At 40.9% G+C, this 25,885-nt stretch overlaps 2 protein-coding genes across 2 annotated transcripts in view; one reads left to right on the plus strand and one right to left on the minus strand.

Moving 5' to 3' along the window:
* Positions 1 to 345: 345 nt before the first annotated feature.
* LOC122873046 (toll interacting protein) lies at positions 346 to 18,422 on the plus strand. Its single transcript, XM_044189349.1, has 6 exons — positions 346 to 508; positions 3,373 to 3,522; positions 10,282 to 10,464; positions 12,029 to 12,181; positions 15,963 to 16,047; positions 16,338 to 18,422. The coding sequence occupies exons 1-6, from the start codon at positions 476 to 478 to the stop codon at positions 16,559 to 16,561; spliced, it is 828 nt and encodes a 275-aa protein (XP_044045284.1). The 5' UTR covers positions 346 to 475; the 3' UTR covers positions 16,562 to 18,422.
* LOC122873051 (mucin-5AC-like) overlaps positions 18,276 to 25,885 on the minus strand; it is a 57,485-nt gene continuing 49,875 nt past the window's right edge. Inside the window, exons 43-50 of the mRNA XM_044189361.1 lie at positions 24,947 to 25,042; positions 24,395 to 24,435; positions 21,296 to 22,072; positions 20,101 to 20,199; positions 19,553 to 19,681; positions 19,414 to 19,453; positions 19,155 to 19,275; positions 18,276 to 18,683 (exon numbers count right to left, since the gene is read on the minus strand). Coding sequence (XP_044045296.1) covers positions 18,482 to 18,683; positions 19,155 to 19,275; positions 19,414 to 19,453; positions 19,553 to 19,681; positions 20,101 to 20,199; positions 21,296 to 22,072; positions 24,395 to 24,435; positions 24,947 to 25,042 — 1,505 coding nt within the window. The 3' untranslated portion in view covers positions 18,276 to 18,481. The remainder of the gene's footprint in view (positions 18,684 to 19,154; positions 19,276 to 19,413; positions 19,454 to 19,552; positions 19,682 to 20,100; positions 20,200 to 21,295; positions 22,073 to 24,394; positions 24,436 to 24,946; positions 25,043 to 25,885) is intronic.

Genomic DNA, 25,885 nt, shown 5'->3' on the forward strand with positions numbered 1-25,885 from the left:
TGTATTTCAGTCTTTTCTTCTGTTACTCGTCATTCTAACACATTGCATAATACCTGCCTAGCAACCTCCTAGTAACTGACAACAGAGTGGGCTTTTTAGGGAGCTAAACGGAGCGTTTCTATTTAATTTTATTTTTATACGCACTGAAATTTTGTTATTATATTTTTATTTAATATTACTATTTAAATCTGTTCCTCATGAATGTGATTATTCATGTTAAGATTCAGTTGTTGGAATCATTTTTAAAGTTTCTTGTTAGACTGTACTAAGTATTTTGTATAACAAAAAAACATACTACATTTTTTGCCGAATGTGGAACTTGGTTGAAAATAAAGATTTCTTAAAAAAAAAAACCCAACACTTCCGGGTCAACAGTAATCCGAACACAGATCGAAGGTTGTTATTTACTTTGTCAAGAACGTCTGTGATTAAAGAAGACGCGAGAGTCTAATCCCCCACACACTGAAGAGACAACATGGCGACCACCATCAGCACTCAGCGAGGACAGGTATCCAGTGGGTTCTGAGTTAATTCAGTTTGTTGTGAGAATCACAGGGAGACAGCTAGGCGGAACTAGCTGGAGGGTTAACTGACTTTAGTCATTAAACAGCAACATACAGTTGCACACAGCGGTCTACAACACTGACACTATTATCTGCCGTTAGCGGAAACATCCAGTAACGATATATAACGAGCTAATGTAAGGTTATATTTAGCTAATAGTCTCTGGGTTTAACGTTACTGACCCGCTACAGCAGCTCATGCACGGATCAAGCTGCCAAGTAAATAGACGGATCTGCTGCAGAATAAATTCATCAACAACGACAAAGAAGTTTGTTATAAAAATGAGCAAGCTAGTGAATTAGGAGTAGATGGTCCTTAGGTGGGGAGAGCTGCCAAAAACTATTACTCAAGTAAAAGTAGTATTACTATTATTATTATCAAAATAATTACTTCACTGAGTACAACATTATCTATTGAAAAAAGTGAGTAATTTAATAAGTAAAAGAAAAAATACCTTCACACTTCTGTCTTTTTCCCATTTCCCTTATTGTATGTGGATCATATGACATAATTTCAACCACAGATGGTCTTCCTCGGTAAAGGTAAGGAAGTGAACATAACCTTACTCCTGCATTTAGGGTCATCAGATAATCTGCTACATATACACCAAGACAATATTCCCAGTTTTAAATACACCAATAAGTAAAGATATTTTAGCTTTTTCTCTCCAATATTATATTATGATTTGGCAAATATATAAGCAAATTATTATGAATGGACCATATTTATTATGTCAAAAAGTAATGTAGTGTCAACATGTTACAGTGTCCTTAAACTTTGATCGTTCCAGCATATAGTCTCAGTTCCCATCACAGACACCCACAGTTCAGGTGTGAGCCCATCATATCCAGGTCTCTTCAATCAAGTGAAGACAATAAACTTACACAACTGGTCAAATCTGTCTCTAATCTTACTGAAAATGTGTAATATCAGATGACTCATTTAGGGTAACCTTCAATTTTACCTGAGGAAGACCATCTGTGGTTGAAACGTATTAGTCATGTCCACATAAAATAAAAGTAGGCTGTCTCTCTGTTCTCGTGCATAATTTACTTTCTACTTCTCTGTCTCAAGTACATGAATGACCAATACTAGTTAATACAGTCGCAAAGATGGACACATTAGCACAAATATTTACACACTTATTACTCTCTGTTAGTTCATTGTCGATGTATTCTAGGGGCCTTTTAACAGGTGGTTTGATGCTTTTATCTGGCTGTACTAGATCACATATTTGAAGATATTAAAAAGCAAAAAGAGAAAGAAACGAGTGGGCTGGGAACAGAAATTGATTTGATGACTGATTCAGAGCCATCTTTTAATAATAACTTTATCATTATGGGTCCAAGCCTGAGTGGGCTGGGAACCATGAATGCAAAGCATCGTGGTGCCCAGTACCAGCCGTGCTCGGAACCCTCTTGAAATCGCTCAGATTTTTATTTATTAGGGTCCAAGCCTGAGTGGGCTGGGAACCATGAATGCAAAGCATCGTGGTGCCCAGTACCAGCCGTGCTCGGAACCCTCTTGAAATCGCTCAGATTTTTATTTATTAGGGTCCAAGCCTGAGTGGGCTAGGAACCACAAACCTGGGAACCAGGATGAACGATCTAGGGTCATGACTCAGTTGATGCATAAAATATGGTAATGTTTGATAAAAGTGGGTGTGGTTTAATACAACAAATGTAAATTTCTACACATTTCACATTCCAAACTTCAAAAAATCACCCGTACGTCCTACAAAGCTGAAATTTTTACAGCACATCCACTGATGTGTGATAAAAGTTTGCCTCTTTGCAACCTATAGTCAATTAAGTCCTTCACTCTATATTTTTCAAAATATAGATATATTGGTACCAACCTACCTTGTGAAATCAGTGAGGTGAGGTGCCTGCGCAGAGCCCAAAGTATACTAAAACACAATACTCACCCCAGCCACAGCCTGTTCACCCTACTGCCTTCTGAAGTAGTGACACAGAAGTAGCCACTGCAATACCACCAGACTACAGAGCAGCTTCTTTCCTTCATTTTTATTCTGTTCTAATTTTAAATATTTGTAAATGTTTTGTGTGTAGTGTGAAAGGAGCTACAACTTTAATTTCATTGTGCAGCCATATGTTGTAGAGTGACAAATAAATGTACCTTGAACGTTGATATCATAAGGATGGGTAAGTTTAGACTTGCATGATGTTCGCAAGATTCGAGTGATGATTGTTACTTTTGACAGCCAATTTTTCAGTCTGGAGTTGTCATTTTATGGTTACTTTTAGTTTTCTTAAAACTTATACTCACACAAAGACCTAAACATACACATAGATACAGCATAATAGATACCACAGGCTCAAAACAAACAAAACCCCAAAAGTTATACATTTGCCATTCGACTTAATCAAACTTAGATAGAAATAAGTCAAAAACCTAAAAATCACACTCTACTACATCCAGTGTTTCCAATTATGTTTCCATTTCCTTATTTCCATGATAGTCTCAAAATAACATCACTTAGGTGTCCCTTCCCACTAATTAATATATCTCTAAAATGTAACAGTATTTTAAAAGTATTTAACACATTTGTAGATAAAATCCAAACTGACCTTATCAAATGCTTTATTAAAATCAGCAGAAATGTTGACTTTTAGTTGAAACTATTATTAGTTATACTGTAATATAGTACATTTTTGACTTTGAACCATAAGTTTGTTAGAAAAAATCTGTGTTATCAAGGTATATCAAGTTGTTTTGCTGTCCATCTATCTCAGGTGTGTGCTTTCTCTTTGCACTGTCTGAATCCCTTTATTTATGTGTATTTAGGTGTATATTGGGGAGCTTTCCCAGGACTTCCTGCGGATCACTCCCACACAGCAGCAGCAGCAGGTCCAGCTGGACGCCCAGGCAGCCAGGCAGCTGCAGTATGGAGGCTCAATAGGCACCGTAGGGCGACTCAGCATTACTGTGGTCCAGGTAAACACAGCTCAGCTTTGCTGTTAAATACAACTGCATCTCATTTGAATATTTGTACCAATAACGTGTACTTTTAAGGTATAAAGCATAATATGAATGACAGTACCTTATATTTCTCTTTCAAGAAACAGTGTCCCTGTTAAGATTGGTTTAAACTTCTGTGTTATGCTACAGCGTAGCTGACGTGCACCTCCTCAAAAATGTAACTACATGTTGAGGTTATGGTGTTGATGGCCGTGGTTGATACCACTTGGGGACTGATAGAACTGTGATTGGCTGCTTGTGTTTTCCCCTACTTGTTTCTGATGCTGGTGTGGTTTCTTGAGAGTGAAGACAACATTAAGGAATACTATTGTATTGTATGTTATTCAAGCTAACCTCAGGATTAACAAATCAATCCTCCAGCTGTGTTAGCTTGGTGAGAATTAACAGGATCATTTTAGCTAGCTAACATCATCTTAACCTGGATGAGTTAAGTAAGAGATAATACCCAACAAGTTGTACGTTCCAGCCTGGATTCTACAAACAATACCTGATAATGACAACATGAAAGAAGTTTGTTTGAAATCTTTGCAAATTTATTACAAATATAAAAAAAATCAAAAAAAAAAATCACATGTACATAAGTATTCACAGTCTTTGCTCAATACTTTGTTGAAGCACCTTTGGCACCAATTACAGCCTCAAGTCTTTTTGAGTATGATGCTACAAGCTTGGCACACCTATTTTTGGGTAGTTTCTCCCATTCTTCTTTGCAGGACCTCTCAAGCTCCATCAGATTGGATGGGGAGTGTTGGTGCACAGCAATTTTCCAGAGATGTTCAATCAGGTTCAAGTCTGGGCTCTGGCTGGGCCACTACAGGACATTCACAGAGTTGTGAATGTAGCCACTCCTTTGTTATCTTGGCTGTGTGCTTAGGGTCGTTGTCCTGTTGGAAGATGAATCTTCGCCCCAGTCTGAGGTCCAGAGCGCTCTGGAGCAGGTTTTCAAGGACATCTCTGTACATTGCTGCATTCATCTTTCCCTCGATCCTGACTAGTCTCCCAGTTCCTGCCGCTGAAAAATATCCCCACAGCATGATGCTACCACCACCATGCTTCACTGTAGGGAATTAGCCAGGTGATGAGTTGTGCCTGGTTTCCTCCAGACATGACGCTTGCCATTCAGGCCAAAGAGTTCAATCTTTGTTTCATCAGACCAGAGAATTTTGTTTCTAATGGTCTGAGAGTCCTTCAGGTGCCTTTTGGCAAACTCCAGGCAGGCTGTCATGTGCCTTTTACTAAAGAGTGGCTTCAGTCTGGCCACTCTACCATACAGGCCTGATTGGTGGAGTGCTGCAGAGATGGTTGTTCTTCTGGAAGGTTCTCCTCTCTCCACAGAGAAACGCTGGAGCCTGGACCATCGGGTTCTTGGTCACCTCCCTGACTAAGGCCCTTCTCCCCTGATTGCTCAGTTTGGCTGGGCAGCCAGCTCTAGGAAGAGTCCTGGTGGTTCCAAACTTCTTCCATTTACGGATGATGGAGGTCACTGTGCTCATTGGGACCTTGGGAGGTCTACAGACAATTCCTTGGACTTCATGTCTTGGTTTGTGCTCTGACATGCACTGTTAACTGTGGGACCTTTATATAAACAGGTGTGTGCCTTTCCAAATCATGTCCAATCAACTGAATTTACCACAGGTGGACTCCAATCAAGTTGTAGAAACATCTCAAGTATGATCAGTGGAAACAGGATGCAACTGAGCTCAATTTTGAGTGTCATGGCAAAGGCTGTGATTAATTATGTATGTGTGATTTTTTTTTTGTTTTTTATTTGTAATAAATTTGCAAAGATTTCAAACAAACTTCTTTCACGTTGTCAGTATGGGGTATTGTTTGTAGAATTTTTGAGGAAAATAATGAATTTAATCTATTTTGCAATAAGGCTGTAACATAACTGTCATAGTATTGGTTTTGTCCTGTTTCCTGTTTTATTTTGTAGTGTTCTTCCCTCCTCGTGTGTCTAGTGGTTTTACTTCCGGTCTTTGTTTGCTTTCCCCCCAGTATAGATTGTTGGCCCCGCCTTGATCAACTGCACCTGTGTTTCGTTGTCTCCCCTACTCCCCTAAAGTGTATTTAGTCTGTGTTTTGTCCTTTGTTCAGTGTCAGTTTGTTGTCATTATCACTTGCTTCAGCAGTGGTATGTGGTATACATGTCAGGTATCCCAGCCTTGTTTCCTGTACTACTCCTGAGTCTCTTGGATTTATTTCTGCATTTACTTGGACCTCGCCTGGATTTTTGGATTTTGTTTATTGCCTGCTACTTGTCTGATTTGTTTGCCTGTTTTGGACTGCCTTCCTCATTTGGACATCTGCCTGCCTGACAATCCATGTAAGCCTTTCCCTGTAATAAATTAACGAACTGCATGTGCTCTGCATCTGCTCTGCCTTGGAGTCTGCTTTTGGGTCCTGTTCCTTGTGTTCCCTGCTCCTTTGCGTGACATCCACTACGACAGAATGAACTGAATAACATGGACCCAGCGGACTTTGTTCCCTCTCCGAGGAGCTCCAGGAGGAAATTCTGTTTTGCAGAGACTGCACTTGTCCCATAGCAGGTTCTACAGACATTGAAAACAGGCTGGTTGCTTATTCCTTAATGGAGAAAGCAATTTTGTCAAGGCCCAGGCTATTGGCCATGCTGGCTGTGGCTACAAATTTATCAGTGATTTCCACCCTCAAGCAAAGCCTCCAGCCTTCACCCCAGTCTGCTAGCAACCAGCCTGATTCCCGGCCTGCTAGCAACCAACATGCTAACAGCCAGCCTACTAGCCCTCAGTCAGTCAGGCTCGGATACATTAGCCTCCAGAGGGGTTCGGCCTTCGCCGCCGGCCTCCAGAGGGGTTCTGCCTTTGCGCCGGCCTCCAGTGACCTTCGGCCTGCACCGCCAGCCTCCAGAGGGGTTCAGCCTTCACCGCCAGCCTCCAGAGGGGGTCCGCCTTCACCGCCGGATGTCCGCCCGAGGTGCCCAGCTCCATCTCTGTCCAGCCCCCGGGCCGTCCGCCTGAGATCTCCCGCTTGGCCCGCGAGGCATAGTGGATTGGAAATGCGGCTCCGCACCATAGAAACTCAATCACTAGCTGCTGTGGTTAGCCGGCCCCCAGTAGCCTGTGTGGGCTGACCAAGTGTAGCTCCTGTTAGCCGTCCCCTGGCAGCTCCCAAGCATCCCGGAAGCCAAGGAGGCTGGGTGACTGTCCAAAGGAAGCAAAGCCCTAAGCATGGTTCATCACCATCCAGTTTATGTTTCTAACAGGTTGTCCCCACTCAGCGACACACCTGCTGAGAAACTGAATCTGATTATTGGCAGCTCTATCTTGAGAAACGTGAAGTTAGTGACACCAGTGACTGTAGTCAAAGGTATTACTGGGGCCAGAGCGGGCGACGTTGAATCGTATTTAAAACTTCTGGCAAAGGATAAGCGTAAATATAGTAAGATTGTTATTCACGCCGGCGGGAACGACACCCGATTACGCCCATCGGAGGTAACAAACAATTGATTCTTTAGGAAGAAATTAGTACAGGAAAATAACTAAGACAGAAAAGATCTGGGGTTGGGAGCGTGGAAGTGTTGTGCTGATGACATCACATCGCCGCTCCCCGGACTTAAGACTACTAAAACAGAGAAAGCCCAAACAAGTCTAAGTCTTCACGCTCTTCTCTTCAATACTTGGCAGACCCTTAACAAATTTCTGTGACTCGTCCGGATAGCGGCTAGCGGCCGCCTGTATGAACGCGTTGAAGGCCAACATCCAGCATTCTAACATGACGAAGTTAGAACTGAGCGAACTGTAAGTTTATCAAACTCTGAAAGCCATCGCAGCTACAGAACACCCAGCCAATTGGGTGCGCAAGATGTGATTCACCTTCCGAGAGAGACCAATTCAAGCCAAGTTACACTGCGGGACCAACAATGCTCGAAGAAGTCCGAGCTCTTGGGAGATTGTTGTCTTTGGTTTCTGTAACTTACATTCAGTCACTTTACGAATGTATGTCCCTTGTTTTACCTCTTGCTACCTGATTTCAGGTTAATTCCCTCACAAAGCTAATTTGTGCATTACTCTTGACTGATTAAGAGAAACGGCTTAGTGTAAAACTGAGCTAAATTTTAACTACATGTTAAATGGTGGAGAGTGTTAATTAAATTGCTTGCTGTTTCGTATTCACTACATATTAATACAAAATGCAGGCAGAAACATGTAGATTTCCTACAACACCATTGACCATCACATGCTATTACAGAGACTGGAACATTTAATTGGCATTAAAAGAGCCGCACTAAGCTGGTTTAAGTCCTATTTATCAGATCTCAGTTTGTACATGTTAACGATGAATCCTCCATACACACCCAAAGTTAGTCACGGAGTTCCACAAGGTTCTGTGGTTGGATCAGTTCTCTTCCTTCCTTTAGGTAATACCCAATTATATCTATCGATTAAGCCAGATGAAACCAATCAGTTAGCTAAACTGCATGCCTTAAGGACAGAAACCTGGATGACGTGCAATTTTCTGATGTTAAACTCAGACAAACTGAATTTATTTTACTTATTTTACCCTAAACACTTCAGAGACATTATATAATTTAAAATCCTTCTCCTCACCTACAAAGCCCTTAATGGTCAGGCATCATTGTATCTGAAAGAGCTCATAGTACCCTATTACCCCACTAGAACACTGCGCTCCCAGAATGCAGCATTACTTGTGGTTCCTAGAGACTCCAAAAGTAGAATGGGTGCCAGAGCCTTCAGTTATCAAGCTCCTCTCCTGTGGAATCATGTCCCAGTTAGGGTTCTGGAGTCAGACACCATCTCCACATTTAAGACTAGACTTAAGACTTTCCTCTCTGATAAAGCTTATAGTTAGGTCTGGCTGAGGTGAGCCCCGAACCATCCCTTAGTTATGCTGCTATAGGCCTAGATTGCTGGGAGACTTCCCATGATGCACTGAGATCCTCTTTCTTCCTCTCCCTCTCTGTCTGTATGCATTCTTATCCCATTAATGCATTCTTATCCCATTAATTGCATTAATGCATGTTAATGCATTAATGCAACTTTACATCTTCTCTCTCCTGTAGTTCTGTGCTTTCTCGTCTCTCTTCTCTCTCCTTCTGTTGCTTTCAGTAGGTATTTCTGCCTCCAGAGCTGTAGTCTGGATCTATTATTGCGGGCCCCCATGTTCCTGCTTATCACTCGCTGCTACAATTATTATTAGGGGTCCAAGCCCAAGTGGGATGGGAACCACAAATACAAGGCATCGTTGTGCCCAGAACGAGCGGTGCTGGGAACCCTATTGAAATCGCTTTTTTTCTGTTGGTTAAAGTGGTACTGCAGCCTACACCGTAAGAGTTATGCAAGTGAAATTCACAGGGGAGGTATAGACTGGTGCATACACCTCAGACACCAAAAATGACACAGGTGGCGCTATAATCAAGGTAAATGTTTGGCCAGTAACTCCCACATAGTATGTTGCACATTCAAAAACCTCACATGTACGCGTTCCCTGAATTGAGCTGCAACTCATGATATAGGCTACGCCCATAAATGTTGTTTAAAATTTTTTCGATTCCTCCTAGGCTGTGTGTCCGATCTGCCCGAAATTTTGCACTTGTAAGGGTATGGACCCTTATGATGAAAAGTTATTAAACTATTAGTAATTATAATATTAGAATTTTGATACTCCAAAAAATGCGCAGGTTATAAAGGAACAATTTCCTGTAGGTTGCTTTAAAATAGGAAGTTATGTCATATATCCACAAAGGTTTGTCCGATTAACACAAAACTTGGGCCAGTACTTTCCCACACCCCCCTGAGGCTCTGTACAAAATTTGACACCAATCAGCTACTAGGTGGTGCTTTTGTTGCAAAACCATTAAATACGCAAAAAAAAAAAAACATTCCACACTACTTTCTTTTAACTAAATGTTGTAAACGATGAGACTTTCACCGTGCTCGTAGGACTGCAGTTCTGACCTACACTGCCTCCGTTGGCCGGAGGCTTTGACCCCGTTAATACCTGCTTGCAGGTCTAGGTATTATTATTATTGTTATAATTATTATTATTGTTATTTCCATTTTTATTATTATTTTTATTATTATTACCACTAGCATTACTATTACTTTACATCTCTGTGTGTGTGTTCTCTTTCCTCCTGCTTGCTCTCTCTCTCTCTCTTTTTCCTCTCTCTCTTTTTCCCCTCTCTTTATCTCTCAACCCAACCGGTCGAGGCAGATGGCTGCCCACCCTGAGCCTAGGTTCTGCTCGAGGTTTCTGCCTGTGAAAAGGGAGATTTTCCTTGCCACTGTCACCAAGTGCTTGCTCATGGTGATAGTACGGTCTAGACCTGCTCTACAGGAAAAGTGCAATGAGATAACTTCTGTTATGAATTGGCACTATATAAATAAAATTTAATTGAATCTTCCAGCCAATCAGAATCAGTCATTTTCAGTGGCCATGGTATAAGCCATGTTTAAAGAACGGTACACTAATTTCACACATTCACCTGTTTTTATTGTGTGCATATAAATGTAGTCAGTCAGAACTGAAATCATGTGGAATAGCTTAATAATGTGTTGACTCCTCATTGCATATTTGAAATCATCAAACTGTATACCACCATCCACTGAGTACATCTGAATACACAGGCCAGCTGAACTGACAGACTAACTGATGGTAGCCAACATGATTGTATTACCTAACTGAAGCCACCTTGTTTGTTTTGCTGTATAGGCCAAGTTGGCTAAAAACTATGGTATGACCCGGATGGATCCGTACTGTAGGATCCGACTAGGCTATGCAGTCTACGAGACACCAACCGCTCACAATGGAGCGAAGAACCCGCGGTGGAACAAGGTGATCCAGTGCACGGTGCCTCCTGGGGTGGACTCCTTCTATCTGGAGATCTTTGATGAGGTGAGGAGGTCGCAGTGGCCACAGGGTTGTGGATCATCTCAACTACTAAATATGTACAGTACTGCATTTTGAAAGGTTGAAAACTACATTTTCAACCTCAGTTAAACCATCAGTGCAGCTCATGTAATTGTTTGACATGCCCTCCTTTACTTCCCCGCTATTGGCATATCTAACACAAAGAAAAAAGGCTGTCAAATACAGAAATGTGAGAAAATGTATTATGCTAAATATGTGCATAATTAGAGGCACTTAATGGCATGAAGAACCCAGAACAGGCTTGGATCGGCAGCTACCCTGGATTGCAATGTGTTTTTAAAGATTGCCGCTCTTCCCCAGGCAGTATTGAAGCATATCTCCCAGCTGACCGACTCATATGCCAATATTACACCTCCTGTTTAAATCAACACACAGTATGATGGGAACCCTGGTGTCACAAACTCAAAATATATTCATCCCTAGTAGATATACAAAAAAACAAAAACAGGAGTGACATGAAAATTTATTTTTTGTTTTTTAGTTTTGCACTGTAAGTTTACAGAACTAAGGTTCAGAATGCCCCATCAACTTGGTCCTTATATCACTGGAACACTAACACTGCTCTTTCCATATATATACAGATATTTGTGGTGGGTTGAAAACCTGTGCACATAAAGGTGCATATAAACTGTCCCAGAACATATAGAACCACTGACTTGCTAATTGATGGCATGTATCCTAACTTTTCCTGAAAATAACAGTATATGATAGAAGTAGCTAAGACATGTAGTGACTCTGCCATAAATAAAGGGAGTAAAAACTGAACAAAAACAGTTGAGGGTTTAAATGGTTAAGATGTGGACATGGATTGGTGAGGAGGAGGGGAAGTGCAGAGGCAAAGTCAGCAAGGGCTTGTTAAACACTGGGACATCTAAATTCCCGTATGTGATCGTTCCTCACTCCTAGCTTGATCTGGAAATTGATCTGGTCCGCCATTATGAAGGACGTTCCAATTTGCTTAATTCTGCTCAAAGGATTGAGGATGGATCCCAGAGGAGACTTGAGTGGGGATACACAAGACCAAACTTCACGGAAGTCTTTTATCAGACTGACACACCCTTTATTGGAAATCTGTTATTGATTGGACGCTACAGCTGATCAGAGTGCTCTGAAACCACGTCACATTGTTTTCTGATTCACTATCTAGTTAAAAATAGTGCACAGAGCTACAGAGCTGTTAAACCCGAATGACCACTGATCCAGCTGTGCCGTCATATAAAGTAAAATTTATGATGGATCTTCTGATGGAAAAGATGCAAGTTTACTGGGTACTAAACTAAACTAAACTAAAACTAAACTACATCTATGCGAAACCACAGCTTCTGAGAACACGGCAGTCAGGTTTAAGAAACATGTTCTGTTCCAGACAACAAAGGGTTAAAATAGTTTTAAACTGTAAAATACATCTAATGAAAAAGCCCCATGAAAAATCTCTGTTTTGTTCCTTCCTTTTTGCATGTGTGTATTTAGTGATCTGATGAACATGTAGTTTGTCGTTTCCATGTGTTTTTGCTGGTGTGCCACCCAGAGAGCCTTCTCCATGGACGACAGGATAGCATGGACTCATGTCACCATCCCTGAAGGCCTGAGGGAGGGTAGTGTGGTGGATGAGTGGTTCAGCCTCAGTGGCAGGCAGGGTGACGACAAGGAGGGCATGATCAACTTGGTGATGTCTTTTGCTGTGAGTACATTTACAGACACCCCGTCCAACAAACTGAAAAGTGTTCGTCCTCCTTAAGTTTCTATGATGAAAAATTTCACTGATGCTTAACTTATCAGTACAATGATGCAGGTTATTTATATTATTTGCAGTTGTCACAAATGATCACGAAACCAGCTAATTTTTTGTTTGTTGGTCTGGAAGCTGGTGTAAAACATGAAGTAAAATGCACTATCTCACCAAACTAATAAAAAAATATACAGATGCAGCCATCTAGAATTGCCAGCTGGTCCCTGATAGGGCCCATACAGATCCCTGCTGGGTCCTTGGCTGAAATGAGATTCCCCCTCGATGACGTAGTGAACGCAGCTCAGCCTAATAACGCCCCTAAGCACCATGTGTTGAAACCAGTTGCAATACTTTATTTATCCTCCAGGAGTAGCAGGACGTTGTCATTGTCCCAGTGTGCCTGAAATCAGCAGTTCTTATCATATTTGATGTGTATGAGAGGGTGTGCTTCCCACACAGAGCATACTTTTAGTGAAGCACTTATTATTATCAACTACTCATAAAACTGATTTTTTTATAGGGACTAGGGGACTTTCTTCCCAGGTGACAAAGGATCAAGTTGTGGTTACTGTTTACTGTATTTGTTAAATTTGACGTGTTTACCATCACTAACATTGTGTCTTCTTTCATAAATGTAGTGTAAATGGTGAAATAAGTTGAAACGCACAACACATATTAACCTGTATCGTGCGCTTTCAAACTGAACACAATACTTAAAGAGAGAGAGAGAGACAGAGAGAGACAGAGAGAGACAGAGAGAGACAGACAGAGAGAGAGAGAGAGAGATTTTTCCCAGTAAACGTCCCTGCATTTTGAGAAAAAGTGGCGCACTGGGACTTGCAAGTCTGGTTTCTGCCTCCTAAAAGGATGTTTTTCATTAGCTAAAATAATATATAGGTTATTGCTCAAATTTAGAGAGCAAGCAAGCGAGACAGCTGAAAGAGAAACGCCTCTAGTCACTGATTATGCCTTCTATTCTGTGCCATGAAACCGCCTCGTGTCGTAAAGATCTTGATCTGGCTAATGCACGTGCATTTATTTTGGAAGCGAGTGAAAGAAAGTCACAACTTATTTTAATACTGTTTGTGGCTATGTAACATTAATAACTGTAATATGACAATGGTGAAACAAAGTACTTAATTTTAGTACCGTTCATACACCTAGGTTACATGTAAACCTACAACTAATAGATTTCGTTTCTCTGTAATAGTAATTTTGTCAAGAAAGCTAAAGTTATCAACATTCTCTAGTAATGTCTTCATAATAATAAGCCAACAGCAAGCTCGGTAGCAAGGCCAACATAAAATGTTATGTTATAAGCCAGTTGTATTACATTAATGTCCACCGTGACCTATACCTCCATGGACTGTATACCGCCAAATAAAATAGACATATTACATACCTGTCTAGGAGGAAGAGGGCCAATTCAGGATCAGTTTTGAAACCTTTCAAATCCTGCAATTCTCTCCATCTGTTGAATGACCGACCAAGGTTGACTCGTGTTTTCACCTCTGATCACTGTCCCTTCTAGCTTTTTTTTTGTTCTTCGGTCAATTCTTTCCTTTTTCTCTTTGCTGATCCTGCCCCAGTATCAGCCATAACCACAAAATATAACGCCAAAAATAAAATTCTGGGAAGAAAAATCTCCTGTTTCCTTTTAACTGGCCAATGTACTACTCACTGCGAAACTTTGCCTGGGAAAATGTAAACATAGGCTCTTCCGGTCTGCGTTTCATCTGATTTTGGACCGGGTGACAGGCATTTAGAATACCTATATAGAAATAGCCAATCTTCTTGCTGATGGTCTTGTTTGCTTTTTATACGACCGGAGGTGGGCGTTGACTGATTCCCGACCTCCCTCTCGCTCCTCTCCTCCATCCCCAGAGTCAGAGTCCTGGTCAGAGCCGCTGTAAATCACCTCGGTACTCTATTCCCTGTCGTCAAATTGGCCTCTGTCGGTCTCGGGCTGTTTTCGGTCCCGGTTCGGCCGTGTTCACTGTTTTGGCCGATACACACTGGTGCCTACGGAGTGTGAGCAACAGGATGCTGACTGCAGTTCACTTAACAGCCATCGGTGTCATAAATAACAAGGATTTTCTGAAAACTCCATACAGTACCTTTTTAAATGGAGAAATTGGTTGAAACAGACAGTGTGTTCACAAACATCTGCTGCTTATCTTGGAAGGTAAGAGAGCCCAAATACATTAGCATTAGAGTGAACTTTGTTGTTTGCACTTAATGAACCATCGGTGTGTCATCCTAACAGGTCTCCAAGCCCCCACAATCTAGATTGTCACACTGAGTGTCATTAATAGCAATTAAATTCATAACAGAAGTTATCTCATTGCACTTTTCCTATAGAGCAGGTCTAGACCGTACTTTTTATAATATTATTTACAGAGATCCAACAAATCCCACCATGAGCAAGCATTTGGCGACAGTGGCAAGAAAAAACTTCCTTTAAGAGGCAGAAACCTTGGACAGAACCAGACTCAATGGTGGGCGGTCATCCGCCGCTGTCGTGTTAGGTTTTAAAAGCACAACGTACACAGACAAAAACAACAACTGTTTAGCTGATAGCCCTATACATTTTTAAAGGTAAGCTAATTCCACTCAGTATAGTGTTTTGGAGGCAATACATCGATCATAAAAAACCCCATTATCAGTCAGTACCATGGACATCTTCAGGAGAGAGGGACACAGGGAGAGAGGAAGAGAGTGAGAGCGCTTCAGAAATTAGAGATGAGTTTCTTCACAAAGCCAACATCATTCTCCACCACACAAATGAGGGGAAATATCCCTCCATTTCGAGATACAGCAGCAAAATAGCACTCTTGGCTGCAAGAGTCAGGCACTTGCAAATTAAACACATTAGTTTTTAAAATCCATTCCTCAGTGGGGGGGGGGGTTCACAAAACAACACTCATCGTGTGGCTCCCTAGTGAAATGGGTATCAGCTACTTGAAAAGGCAACACATTTTTCGACCCTCTTCAGGTGATCAGGTTGAATAGGAGATAGAGAGGTAAAAATGGGTATTTCAGTTGCCTCAATGACCAGCCCAAACAGATGCAAACACACATGTTAAACCAACCCAAAATGCATAAATTCATTTTTAAAAATGAGACCCGATCCAAAAGGGATAGGAGGACAGTCAGAACTGATTCAAAATAGACCTGATCCAAAATCAGGTGGACCTGAACAGTCCCAGAGACTGAATCTAATTTGGACCCAGCCTGACTCAGGTCCCATGTCAGGGTATAGTTACTAAGAACTTAGTGGACCCCGTTAAGACCTCTACTCTGAGGTGGTTTCAAGTTTCCTCCATTGGATCAACTTTAAAAGTGTGTTGCAGATGTATTGCAACATTGTGTTAGTAAATTAATGAGTCTGACATATTCACTCAATTATATTATTAATCTTGTATTTATTGGTGATTTTGTACTAAAACATTATTAGGGGCAAGGTGTTGTAATTGTTTGTAATTTAAGGGGAGGGCCTAAAATCACACTGTGTGCAGGGGCTTTTTATTGTTTATGCCAGGACCTCCTCTCTACACACTGCTTTGCTGCCCTCTGCTCTGCCGGTGTGGATGTTACCTCCAAAGACTTCAGCTTGTAGAGTGCAGATGTTGCAGGGATGTGATACTATTAGGAGTTAGATATCATATTGTAAAGCACATTCACTTTTAAATGTTCAGTGAAGCTCTTAATCTTGTCTCTGTGTCTGTGCTAGTCCTTACCAGCAGGAATGATGACTCAACCTGTTGTCCTAATGCCCTCTGTGTATCAGCAAGGAGTAGGATATGTGCCCATTGCAGGTCAGACACACACACACACACATACACACACACACAGAGTACATTTATGTTCTTTTGTTCACCACCCAGTCTGTGAAAACAGGCTAATGTATAACCGTTGAACCGTTCAGATGATTTCATTTATTGTCATCATTTATTGCAGCTGAGGCTTGTAAATGGCAAATTTATAACAGAAAGCTTATGTTACAATACTTGGACACTGATTCGTTTTTTCATGTTTATTTCCATACCTTGAATGTGCTACATTAAAGCTGGCTCTTACATCAGCAGTGTGTGTCCTGTATTGTTAGGAGTGCCTGCAGTCTACAACCAGGGTATGGTGCCCATGGCAATGCCAGCAGCCATGCCAGCTGTTGGGGGCCAGGGGCCAGTGTGCAGCGAGGAGGACCTGAAGGCTCTGCAGGACATGTTCCCCAACCTAGATAAGGAGGTGGTTCGCACTGTACTGGACGCACAACAGGGCAACAAGGACGCAGCCATCAACTCTCTGCTGCAGATGGCTGAGGAGCTCTAACTGCAGAACACAATCTCACAGTGGACATGCCAACACACAAACACACATGCATGCACACAGACATATAAAAACCGTCTTTACTCATGGAGAGATTGCCCACCCTTTGCATGCACACACACACACACACACACACACACACACACACACACACACACACACACACACACACACACACACACACACAGAGTCCTCCCACAGTATGATAGCTCACCCCCATACTGCAGCCATATCTGAGCTCCCACCAGCTGGTAGCCACAAAGATCTGTTTCCTCTCCTTTTGTTGGCCTAACAGTATATGAAGCCTGGGCTGTCTCTGCTATCACACAGCTGTCACAACTGATACTGGATTCTCAAAGCATTGCAACACCTGTGTTCACCTTTGGTTTTAAGGAGTCACTAGTTTAAGATGATATCAATGGCAGGATCATGACAGGATCATTAAAGTTTGTATCACAGTAGAGACTCAAACAAAATATTGAATTGGCAGTAGTGTGACTTGTGACACAGTCACTTTCACTGTATCCATGGTAACCCAGTCTGTATTCCCCCCACTGATCCCAGGGTTTGATTGCACTGTTTGAGCTACAGTGAGTCATGTTCAGTCCTTCTTCGGTTTATGTTGATGTTGTTAATAGTGCATGGCGAAGCTGTCTGTAGTAACCTGCAGTGAACTACTTCTGTTTTATATGAAGCTGTAAAATGTTTTGTGCACTCAAAATCTGATAAATTATTATGGATGTATTAAATGATATAGAATTGTATATGTTGAGAATTGAGAATGAACAAATGACCTGAGGGATTGAGGTTTAGAAGAAATATCCCCACTAAACGCCACACCACTCATCCTTCACAGTGATAAATGTTTTTTGTAAAGTTTAGATGTAACCCATTTTCAATCAGTGAAGTAAGGATGTCAAGACTTGATGTTATAAAATAATATCCTGTGGAGTCACTTTTTAAAATAACTGTAGAGTTTTGATAAAGATGCAGTGTGAGCATGATGAGAATGACGATACTGTTAGCACCACCATCAGGTGAAAACTTGTACATTAGGGGGAAAAGAATAATTTTGGGAGCTCTTTCATGATTCATAATTGAGTGTAATGGACAGCAGCTTCTAACACTGCAAGCAGAGCTTTAAATGTTTACCTACAGTATTTGTACGTGTTGTAGTTCCTAAAGCTTTCCCTTGACACTAGTAGGTTACAAGGGCTTGTTGGTAATGTGCTGTCTGCCAAATGTTTCAGAGATGACTGGTAGTTGTGATTTCAAAACTATTGCTGTTGAGATTCTTAAAATGTCAGTCATTTTATTCTGTGTCATGGGATTCTGTCAATTCACTGCTGCACATCATCTGTAAGCCCAGACAGTTTGGTCTTAAATTTGATTTGCAGCTTTTAAAATGTTAATTTCTTCAAATTCCAAACTCATGTTTTAAGCCAGAAAACAAGAACAGGTAGTATATGTGTTTAGTTCTATACATGACAGGCTGAAATTGTTTTTAATACCCAGCTTGAATGAGGTAATTAGCTTCGGAAATGGAAAGCCTTTCTATGAGGCTTTGGACTAGTGCTTAATTTGTGTCCTCCAAAATGTCAAACTGTCATCAAAATGTTTGTGAAACAAACCGACCTTTTTGCCATTTGCTTAGAATGTACAGTTGTTTTTTGTTATTCCCATTCCCACGGGATCAATAAGAATGTCAATACAAGTGTTCATATTGCAGAAATATAATTTTAATTATTATCCAAGAAATCCTCAATTGAAGAAAGTTTACATCATGCTAGTATGTTGTGACACTGAAAAAGAGCACATGTTGGGCTATAAATAATAAAACCTGATAAGAATAAGAAGGTCTAAAGTTAAGTCTTGCATTGTGTTTGTAAGGTTTAAGTTCAGTGTAAAGCAGTAAGTAATCGATCAGCGTCTCCTGCGGCGCTGTGGTTTGGATGTTGTCCCCGCCACACACTCTGCTTTGCTGCAGCGGCACATCTCCACTATGGTGTAGCTGTGCTGGATCTTGGAGCCGTCTGCGCAGATCAGCTCCATCTGCTTCTGACTGGTGGTGGCCTCTTGGCAACACTCACAGTGGTGCATCATCATGTTAGCTGCTACAGAATACCTGTATACACACACACAGAGACAACAGTCAGTTGAACATAACATCTGCATTATTATCTAATCCTGTGTCTTATTGATGGGTCTTGTGTCAAAATCCAGTTTTAAGATTCATTAATTTAGTATATATTATACTCACATGGTGTTTATTGCTAAATGGAAGCCCAGTTCATGTTAATGATGTCATTGGGCCCCGCAGTGGGTGTCAGGCTGTGCTAAATCTACTCTGACAAGTGACACCAATAGTCTAAATGAGCTGCCGTGTTAAAGAGTACACAGTGCCACATGAACTATAGCAGGCTGAGTGCAGTGAGGCAGCATATGCTGACAGCCACCTCTCACAAACTGAGAAAACTCACTTAGTTAAAACAATTTAATAAAATCCACCTGAGAGAACTGAACTTCAAATTACACTGAAAATTAAGTGGTTTTGCCAAATCAGTTGAACTTCAAATTTGGGGCTAAATAGACTCACATGGACGAGCTTCCACAGTGTCCGGCACAGGACGTCATGTTAACCGGCTGCGTGCTCCTACAGCCGCTCACCTCGATGACTGTCTGCTTACTGTGGACCTCACAGATGCTCCGCAGCTTGCCTGGAACACACATCAACTGTTAGGATCTAACAATGGCACATGATACACAGCTTTGTCCTCCTAAGTCAACTATCCATTCTTAAAATGTATTCATGATTTAGTAGTTATTATTTAAATACTGTGTCTCCTCTAACTTACAGGTTCTGCAGCATCCACTAGCATCAGTTGTCTCAGTGCCCTGGAGGAGGAAGACATATTGTGTGTTAGACATGGGCAGTATGTGGTGAGGCAGGTGACAGTGGGAGGGGTAACAGCTGTAGAGGTCTGATAAACTCACAGGTTCACAGTCCAAGGGATTAAAGGGAGGACAAGTGATCTTGGTCTCCTTGGTAACAAGCTGTCCTTTGATCTTTTCACAGGTATACTGCACACAGTTGTCATTAGGGGGTACCAATGTGTTGTTGACCTGTACCAACAGGAAAAGCAGAAGCTAAGTCAGATATTCAACAAAGAGATAATCCTTATACTCATATACAAACACAACTTTGCCTAAGTGACACTACGTGTCTGCAGTAGAGAAAGTCTAAGAACTAACAACATCATATGTGATGAAGGTAACATTAATAGGTTCTGGTATTTTGTTTAATTTTATCACATTTTATATGTCTTTTTAAAAATGTAAACAACTTTAATGTAGTGAAATAAGACTAGTCTTATTTTTTTTAGCTTTGAATTAAATAAAATCAATTTTTCTGTTTCTGTTTGTCTTACCTTCATTATCAGTCTAAATATATATCTATATTATTAATTGGTAAAAAGAACTCTTGCTACAGCTAACATCCCTTTTCTCATATTCTTGGCTATTAAAAATGTTAGGAAACTGACCTCAATGATTTGCGTTGTGTTATCAGGTGTGGTGAAAATACAGCTCTTTTGAACACATTTCCCGCAGCACTTGTCAGGTACAGTCTGATATTCATAACCCTGGTGACAGTGTGAGAGAGTAGGGAGAGGGAGAAAAAAGAAAACAAAATTAACTCCTTTGGCTTTGTAAGAACATGTTACTGTGTGTGTGTGTGTGCTCTTGACTGTGCACCATGTTTAGCTCCTTTTTGTATATATCATTCCAGTTTTCAATGCAACCTCTGCAGCTGTATTATTATGTCATATTCTATTATTAGAACATTAGAAGATGGTGTAGTCCCTCATTCGTCCAGGAGTGTTCCATCGTAGCTAATACAGAGTAGCTTAAATTTCTGAGTTCTCAGACCATTTTCACAATTGAGAATGACTTCCGGATGGGAGCCGAAACGTCTTGATTCTGAAAACAGTGTCCAGATGACTACGACTGAATCCTTTTCTACGATTAGAACATTAGAAATTCTTTATTCCTCATTACTCATTGGTGCCCAAAAATGGATAAAGCATATGTAATGGAACTTTCTAAAAAGCTGGAACATGATACTGGGATTTTCTATTCATACAGTATTTTCAGATATATGGTTATATGTATTGTATTGTTCAGTACTGTAGGAGATACCAGTTTAGCTTAGAATATGGGCAAAAGGACCCAGGATGTTTTGTTTTTCCAAAAATGGCAATAAAAGAAATATAAATATATTTTAAAAAGAAACAAAACACGCAACAAGATAGAAGAAAAACAGGTGATAAATAAATGCATATTGTACATACTTATATATGCTGTATGAGCTAATGCAATCACATGCAATAGCTCTATCATAAATTCTACCTGTATGAAGCTTTTAATATTCAGTTTTTGTTGACACTGTCAGACAGCGGTTAATTCAATTACATGTGTTTTATGAGGTCGTAGTTTATGGTGCTGTTGTACTGGACTGCATTATACTGAGATGTATTTCTCATGTTTTGTCCACCACATTTACATACAGTATTGTACAGTCCAGTACAACCATTAACACTAACTACAATATGCATTAGCTTTTACAGTTGTACCAAAAAAGTGGCCATTAAGTGTGAATGTATCCTTGAAGTCCAGACGTGTTCCAATAAAATTGCTTTTGTGTGTGTGTTTGTTGGTATGTCCTGTGAATGAGCTTACCTTGGAGCATTTTGTGTTGCAGACAATAGGTTTGCAGGTAATGATGTTCAGCTTGGTGATGGAATCCATTTTGGGTCCACAGTAACACTCCTGGCAGGGCCCAGGTTTAAAAGACTCTGCTTCTCCCGCTCCTGATGGTGCCTTTGTTGTTCCTGATGGCTGTCCAGCTCCTGATGGTGCCTTTGTTGTTCCTGATGGCTGTCCCGCTCCTGATGGTGCCTTTGTTGTTCCTGATAGTTGTCCCGCTCCTGTTGGTGCCTTTGTTGTTCTTGATGGCTGTCCAGCTCCTGATGGTGCCTTTGTTGTTCCTGATGGCTGTCCAGCTCCTGATGGTGCCTTTGTTGTTCCTGATGGCTGTCCCGCTCCTGATGGTGCCTTTGTTGTTCCTGATAGTTGTCCCGCTCCTGTTGGTGCCTTTGTTGTTCTTGATGGCTGTCCAGCTCCTGATGGTGCCTTTGTTGTTCCTGATGGCTGTCCAGCTCCTGATGGTGCCTTTGTTGTTCCTGATGGTTGTCCTGGTCCTGATGGTGCCTTTGTTGTTCCTGATGGCTGTCTTGGTCCTGATGGTGTTGTTGTTGTTACTGATGGTTGTCCTGGTCCTGATGGTGCCTTTGTTGTTCCTGATGGTTGTCCTGGTCCTGATGGTGCCTTTGTTGTTCCTGATGGCTGTCTTGGTCCTGATGGTGTTGTTGTTGTTACTGATGGTTGTCCTGGTCCTGATGGTGCATCCAATGGTGGTTCTGATGGTGTTTCTGGTGTTGGTATCTTGGCACCAGGCTATAGAATACACATTGATCAATGCTTTACTCTCAAACATCATTTCAGTATTCTAAGGAAGCTTTCACACCTGTACTTCAGTTCAGACCAGGAAAAAAAGATTTCTAGGAAAAAAGAGTCATTGTTTTACATTTTAGTTCTGGTCTCTTTCATGTTCACACTGATGTAGTGCAAACAAACCAAGAGGTGTAAACATGAATTGACTGACAGGTAACTCATTCCATGGAAAGTTTTGGTGACTGTAATAGTGTATCATCAATGTTTTGTGGACCCAGCGGTAAAACAAACGTTTATTCTTGTACAGACACCTTATGTGTTTATTTAGTTTTTCTGGTGTCACAAAGAGCTGATGAAGAAATAAGTTATGGGTATTGGTCAAGACAACAACTAGACCTCATATGTCATAAATAAGGATGGACAGCTAGAAAAGGGATTCCTTTTTACTTTCTGATCAGGGAAAATCACATGATGATGCAAATACAGGTTACCATGGTTAAACAATTAGATTGCTCATATAGATGCTAGGAGATTGCTTCCTTCACAGTTCCTACAATCAGTGGAATAGTGTTAATTTAATAGCAATTTAACTTTTGAATTCATGGTGAGATCATGTATCTCCTATAAACAAACTGAGTTCGCTCAGAAGCGACCTTTTCAAGTGGCCTTGGTGCAGTTGTTTAGTCCACACCAGCACTGTGATATAGAAGGTAAATGACATGTAAGCGATCTCTCTGCTAATCATGGCAACTGTCAAGAAAACCATTTCCTCTTCCAAAGGTCGATGACCTTTGGTCATGGTAATACATATGCACATCAACACGTGATTACTGAGATTTTCCCTCATACATCAGAAAGTGAAAAGGGTTAAAACAGAGAGGTGTGTTGTGTTTGTGTAGTAATCTGTATATTTTGGAATGCTATATGGTAGTAACTATCATTCTCATCCAGTTTCTACGTGTCTCATCTGTTATTATTTTTGACAGATGAGGTTCTCAGTCAGTCTTGACTGCTAATGGTCATCACCAACTATCTCTTTGTGAGGTAAAAGGATGCATAAAGCGCATTAAACTCAAAGGAATAAAGTTTGTTTTGATTTCCCCACATAGGTCCATGTAGCACTGCTGACGCAGAATAACAGACACCAAAACTGTCCAATAGTAAGAGTTCCCTCTCCATCCATATGACTTCATGCTTACAACTTTGTTAATTTGTAATATGTTTGTGTTTAAGAAAGGGAACAATTAATCTTTTTTTTCTTTGGTCTGGACTAAGGGAACTGAGGAGTGAAAGTGACCTCAGTGTAGCTTTCTTTTGTCAGGAGTATATATAATATATACAAGAGTGCATGCACACAGTGGACATCAAAAAACAGTTATGCCTTTGGTGGATCAGACAGTCTTTCAGTGGAAATTAAGACATTCTCACTGTGATTCAAACCTATAAAAGATGGTGTTCATTATGTTGTTTGACTGTTAAGGTTCAGAGCTTTGTTGAATGTTGATGGCAGTGGGGCTCTGATATTGGTATGGTGACACCTGCTCTCTCTCAGTCTCCCGCTTTCAACCTCACAATTTCTATCTTCCTCTGGCTTGGCATTTTACGGGTTCGGATTCTAGGTGGAATTTGCTTTGTGCCTCCCTCTCCCCCACCCTCTCCATCTCTCTCTCTGTCTCTCTCTCTCTCATGGCAGCAGCGGATGGCCGCCCACCATTGAGTCTGGTTCTGTCCAAGGCTATTGTCTCTTAAAGGAAGTCTTTTCTTGCCACTGTCGCCAAATGCTTGCTCATGGTGGGATTTGTTGGGTCTCTGTAAATAATATTATAAAGAGTACGGTCTAGACCTGCTCTATAGGAAAAGTGCAATGAGATAACTTCTGTTATGAATTGGCGCTATATAAATAAAATTGAATTGAATTTAACTTTTCAGCCCCTACTAGTCCTCATCTGTCCACCAGTGGCCCTTCTTGAGTTCCCTATTCCCTCTGCTCCTTCCTGCACCCCTGTTCCCTCATTTAGCCCCACAGTATAAATACCAGCCACTACCCCTTCCTATATGTGAACTTTCCAGCTATTCCTGTCTTTGTCCCTGTCCTGCTACCTGTGTTTTTGACTGGCTTCCTGCCTCTACCCTGTTGGATTTGTTAGCCTGTTTGGACTGCTGAACTGTAAGCCTGTTCACTAACTTGTATTCTAGTAAAGTACCTGTAGTTCAACATGCTCTGCCTGCCTGTGTCTGTATTTGGATCCTCCTCCCTGTTGTACTGGAACCTTAATAGATATTGATATCTGGACTATATATACTATATTTGGACTGTGCGCTTACCTTGTACTCAGTCATGTCATAGACACATACACCTTTAGGAACTGCAAAAACAAAAGACACGAGTTAAGTTACCATTGATGCTATTTAATTAGATTAGTAATGTGTGCTAAGTTTATATATACTGTAGCTCTATCTCTGTACAGGATTCAGAGAAACAAATTTATATCGATCTTCTATCAATGTAATTCTAGGTAAGACAGTAAACAAGCATTTTCCCCAAAACTGTTATTGTTTTGAAATGTTGTTGTTGTTGTTGCTGATGTTGTTGTGTAGTGAATATGTACTGTCTTGTAATTTTGTTTTTATACTAGTGTTAATTTTCTTAACAGAGATGTCATTCTCTGTTTCCTGCCCAGGGACTACAGATGTAAATTAGCTTATACGTAGCTAACTCTGGTACAGCTAAGAAGCTCTGCACTGTTCCTGACAAATAAACAATAAAATAAATAATAAATAAAACTAACTGCGGTATGTTTCTTCAGCATATACAGTACAGCATTACATATTATACACCAACAGATAATGCTATGTTGATAGACTAGAGTTACAAACCACACTCGTAGGATTGGCAGCAGGTGCTGTTGGTGACGTGTAGTTGGAAGCCCGGCGGGCAGGTGATAGGAGCGGGACACAGGTTTACATTGCATTCTGTTGGGGACAAAAGGATGGGATCAGTATGTGAATGTGGAGATTTGCCTCAATTTGTCTTTGATAACAATAACTTAAAGAACCATAACAGCAGTTTTCCATGTTTAGATGATTCACCACAAGTTAGCGGGAGACTTTGCCGAGAGCCAGGCTCTCTTATTCAGGAAGGACTGCTCTTACACATTCACACCTGGATCTGATCTGCTGGTCATTGAGCAGCTCTTCTGGAGCAGTTGGGGGTTAAGGGTCTTGCTCATGGGCTCCTCACTGATGGTAATGAGGGAGAGGCAACCACTTGCCCCATCCAGATTAATACTACCTGTCTGGGGATTGAACCAGTGACCTTCTAGTCACAAGTGGACTTCTCTAACCTTTAGCCAATGCCCCAATATTAATGTTGACCATTTTTCAAAGCAAAGTTTTTGGTTGTGGAGTCATTTTTGGTTCCCTCTAGACAGCTGCTGGTTTATATTAATTACTTCCCTGTGAAAATTGTCCTGTAGAGCCTTCAAACTTGCTCATTACATCACAGTGAATATTATGTCTGCTTGAATTTCTGTTAAAATTATTCTTGTGAGGCAGGGCAGTTATATCTGCCCATTGATTTAAAATGTCTGCTCTGCATTAGCAAGGTAACTTTGAGAAAAAAGCAGAGGATGTTCAGTGTGATGGATGACATATCTCAAGCTTATTTTACAATACAGAAAATAAAACCACTGGCTGCTAGAAGGTAGGAAAAACATATTCTTCAATCTAAAACAAACATGTTTTAGATTGAAGTGGGTGAGAACAATTAAACAGTAACGTAAAATCCGATCTCCACCTGGTATTAACATGCGATCT

Source organism: Siniperca chuatsi, linkage group LG1 (assembly GCF_020085105.1).
Source record: "Siniperca chuatsi isolate FFG_IHB_CAS linkage group LG1, ASM2008510v1, whole genome shotgun sequence".
Lineage (NCBI taxonomy): Eukaryota > Metazoa > Chordata > Actinopteri > Centrarchiformes > Sinipercidae > Siniperca > Siniperca chuatsi.

Coding starts and splice junctions, on each gene's coding strand:
- LOC122873046 (XM_044189349.1), top strand. CDS start 476: ATGGCGACCACCATCAGCACTCAGCGAGGACAG. Junction 3,523..10,281: donor TCAGCATTACTGTGGTCCAG/GTAAACACAGCT, acceptor TTTGCTGTATAG/GCCAAGTTGGCTAAAAACTA. Junction 12,182..15,962: donor ACTTGGTGATGTCTTTTGCT/GTGAGTACATTT, acceptor TGTCTGTGCTAG/TCCTTACCAGCAGGAATGAT.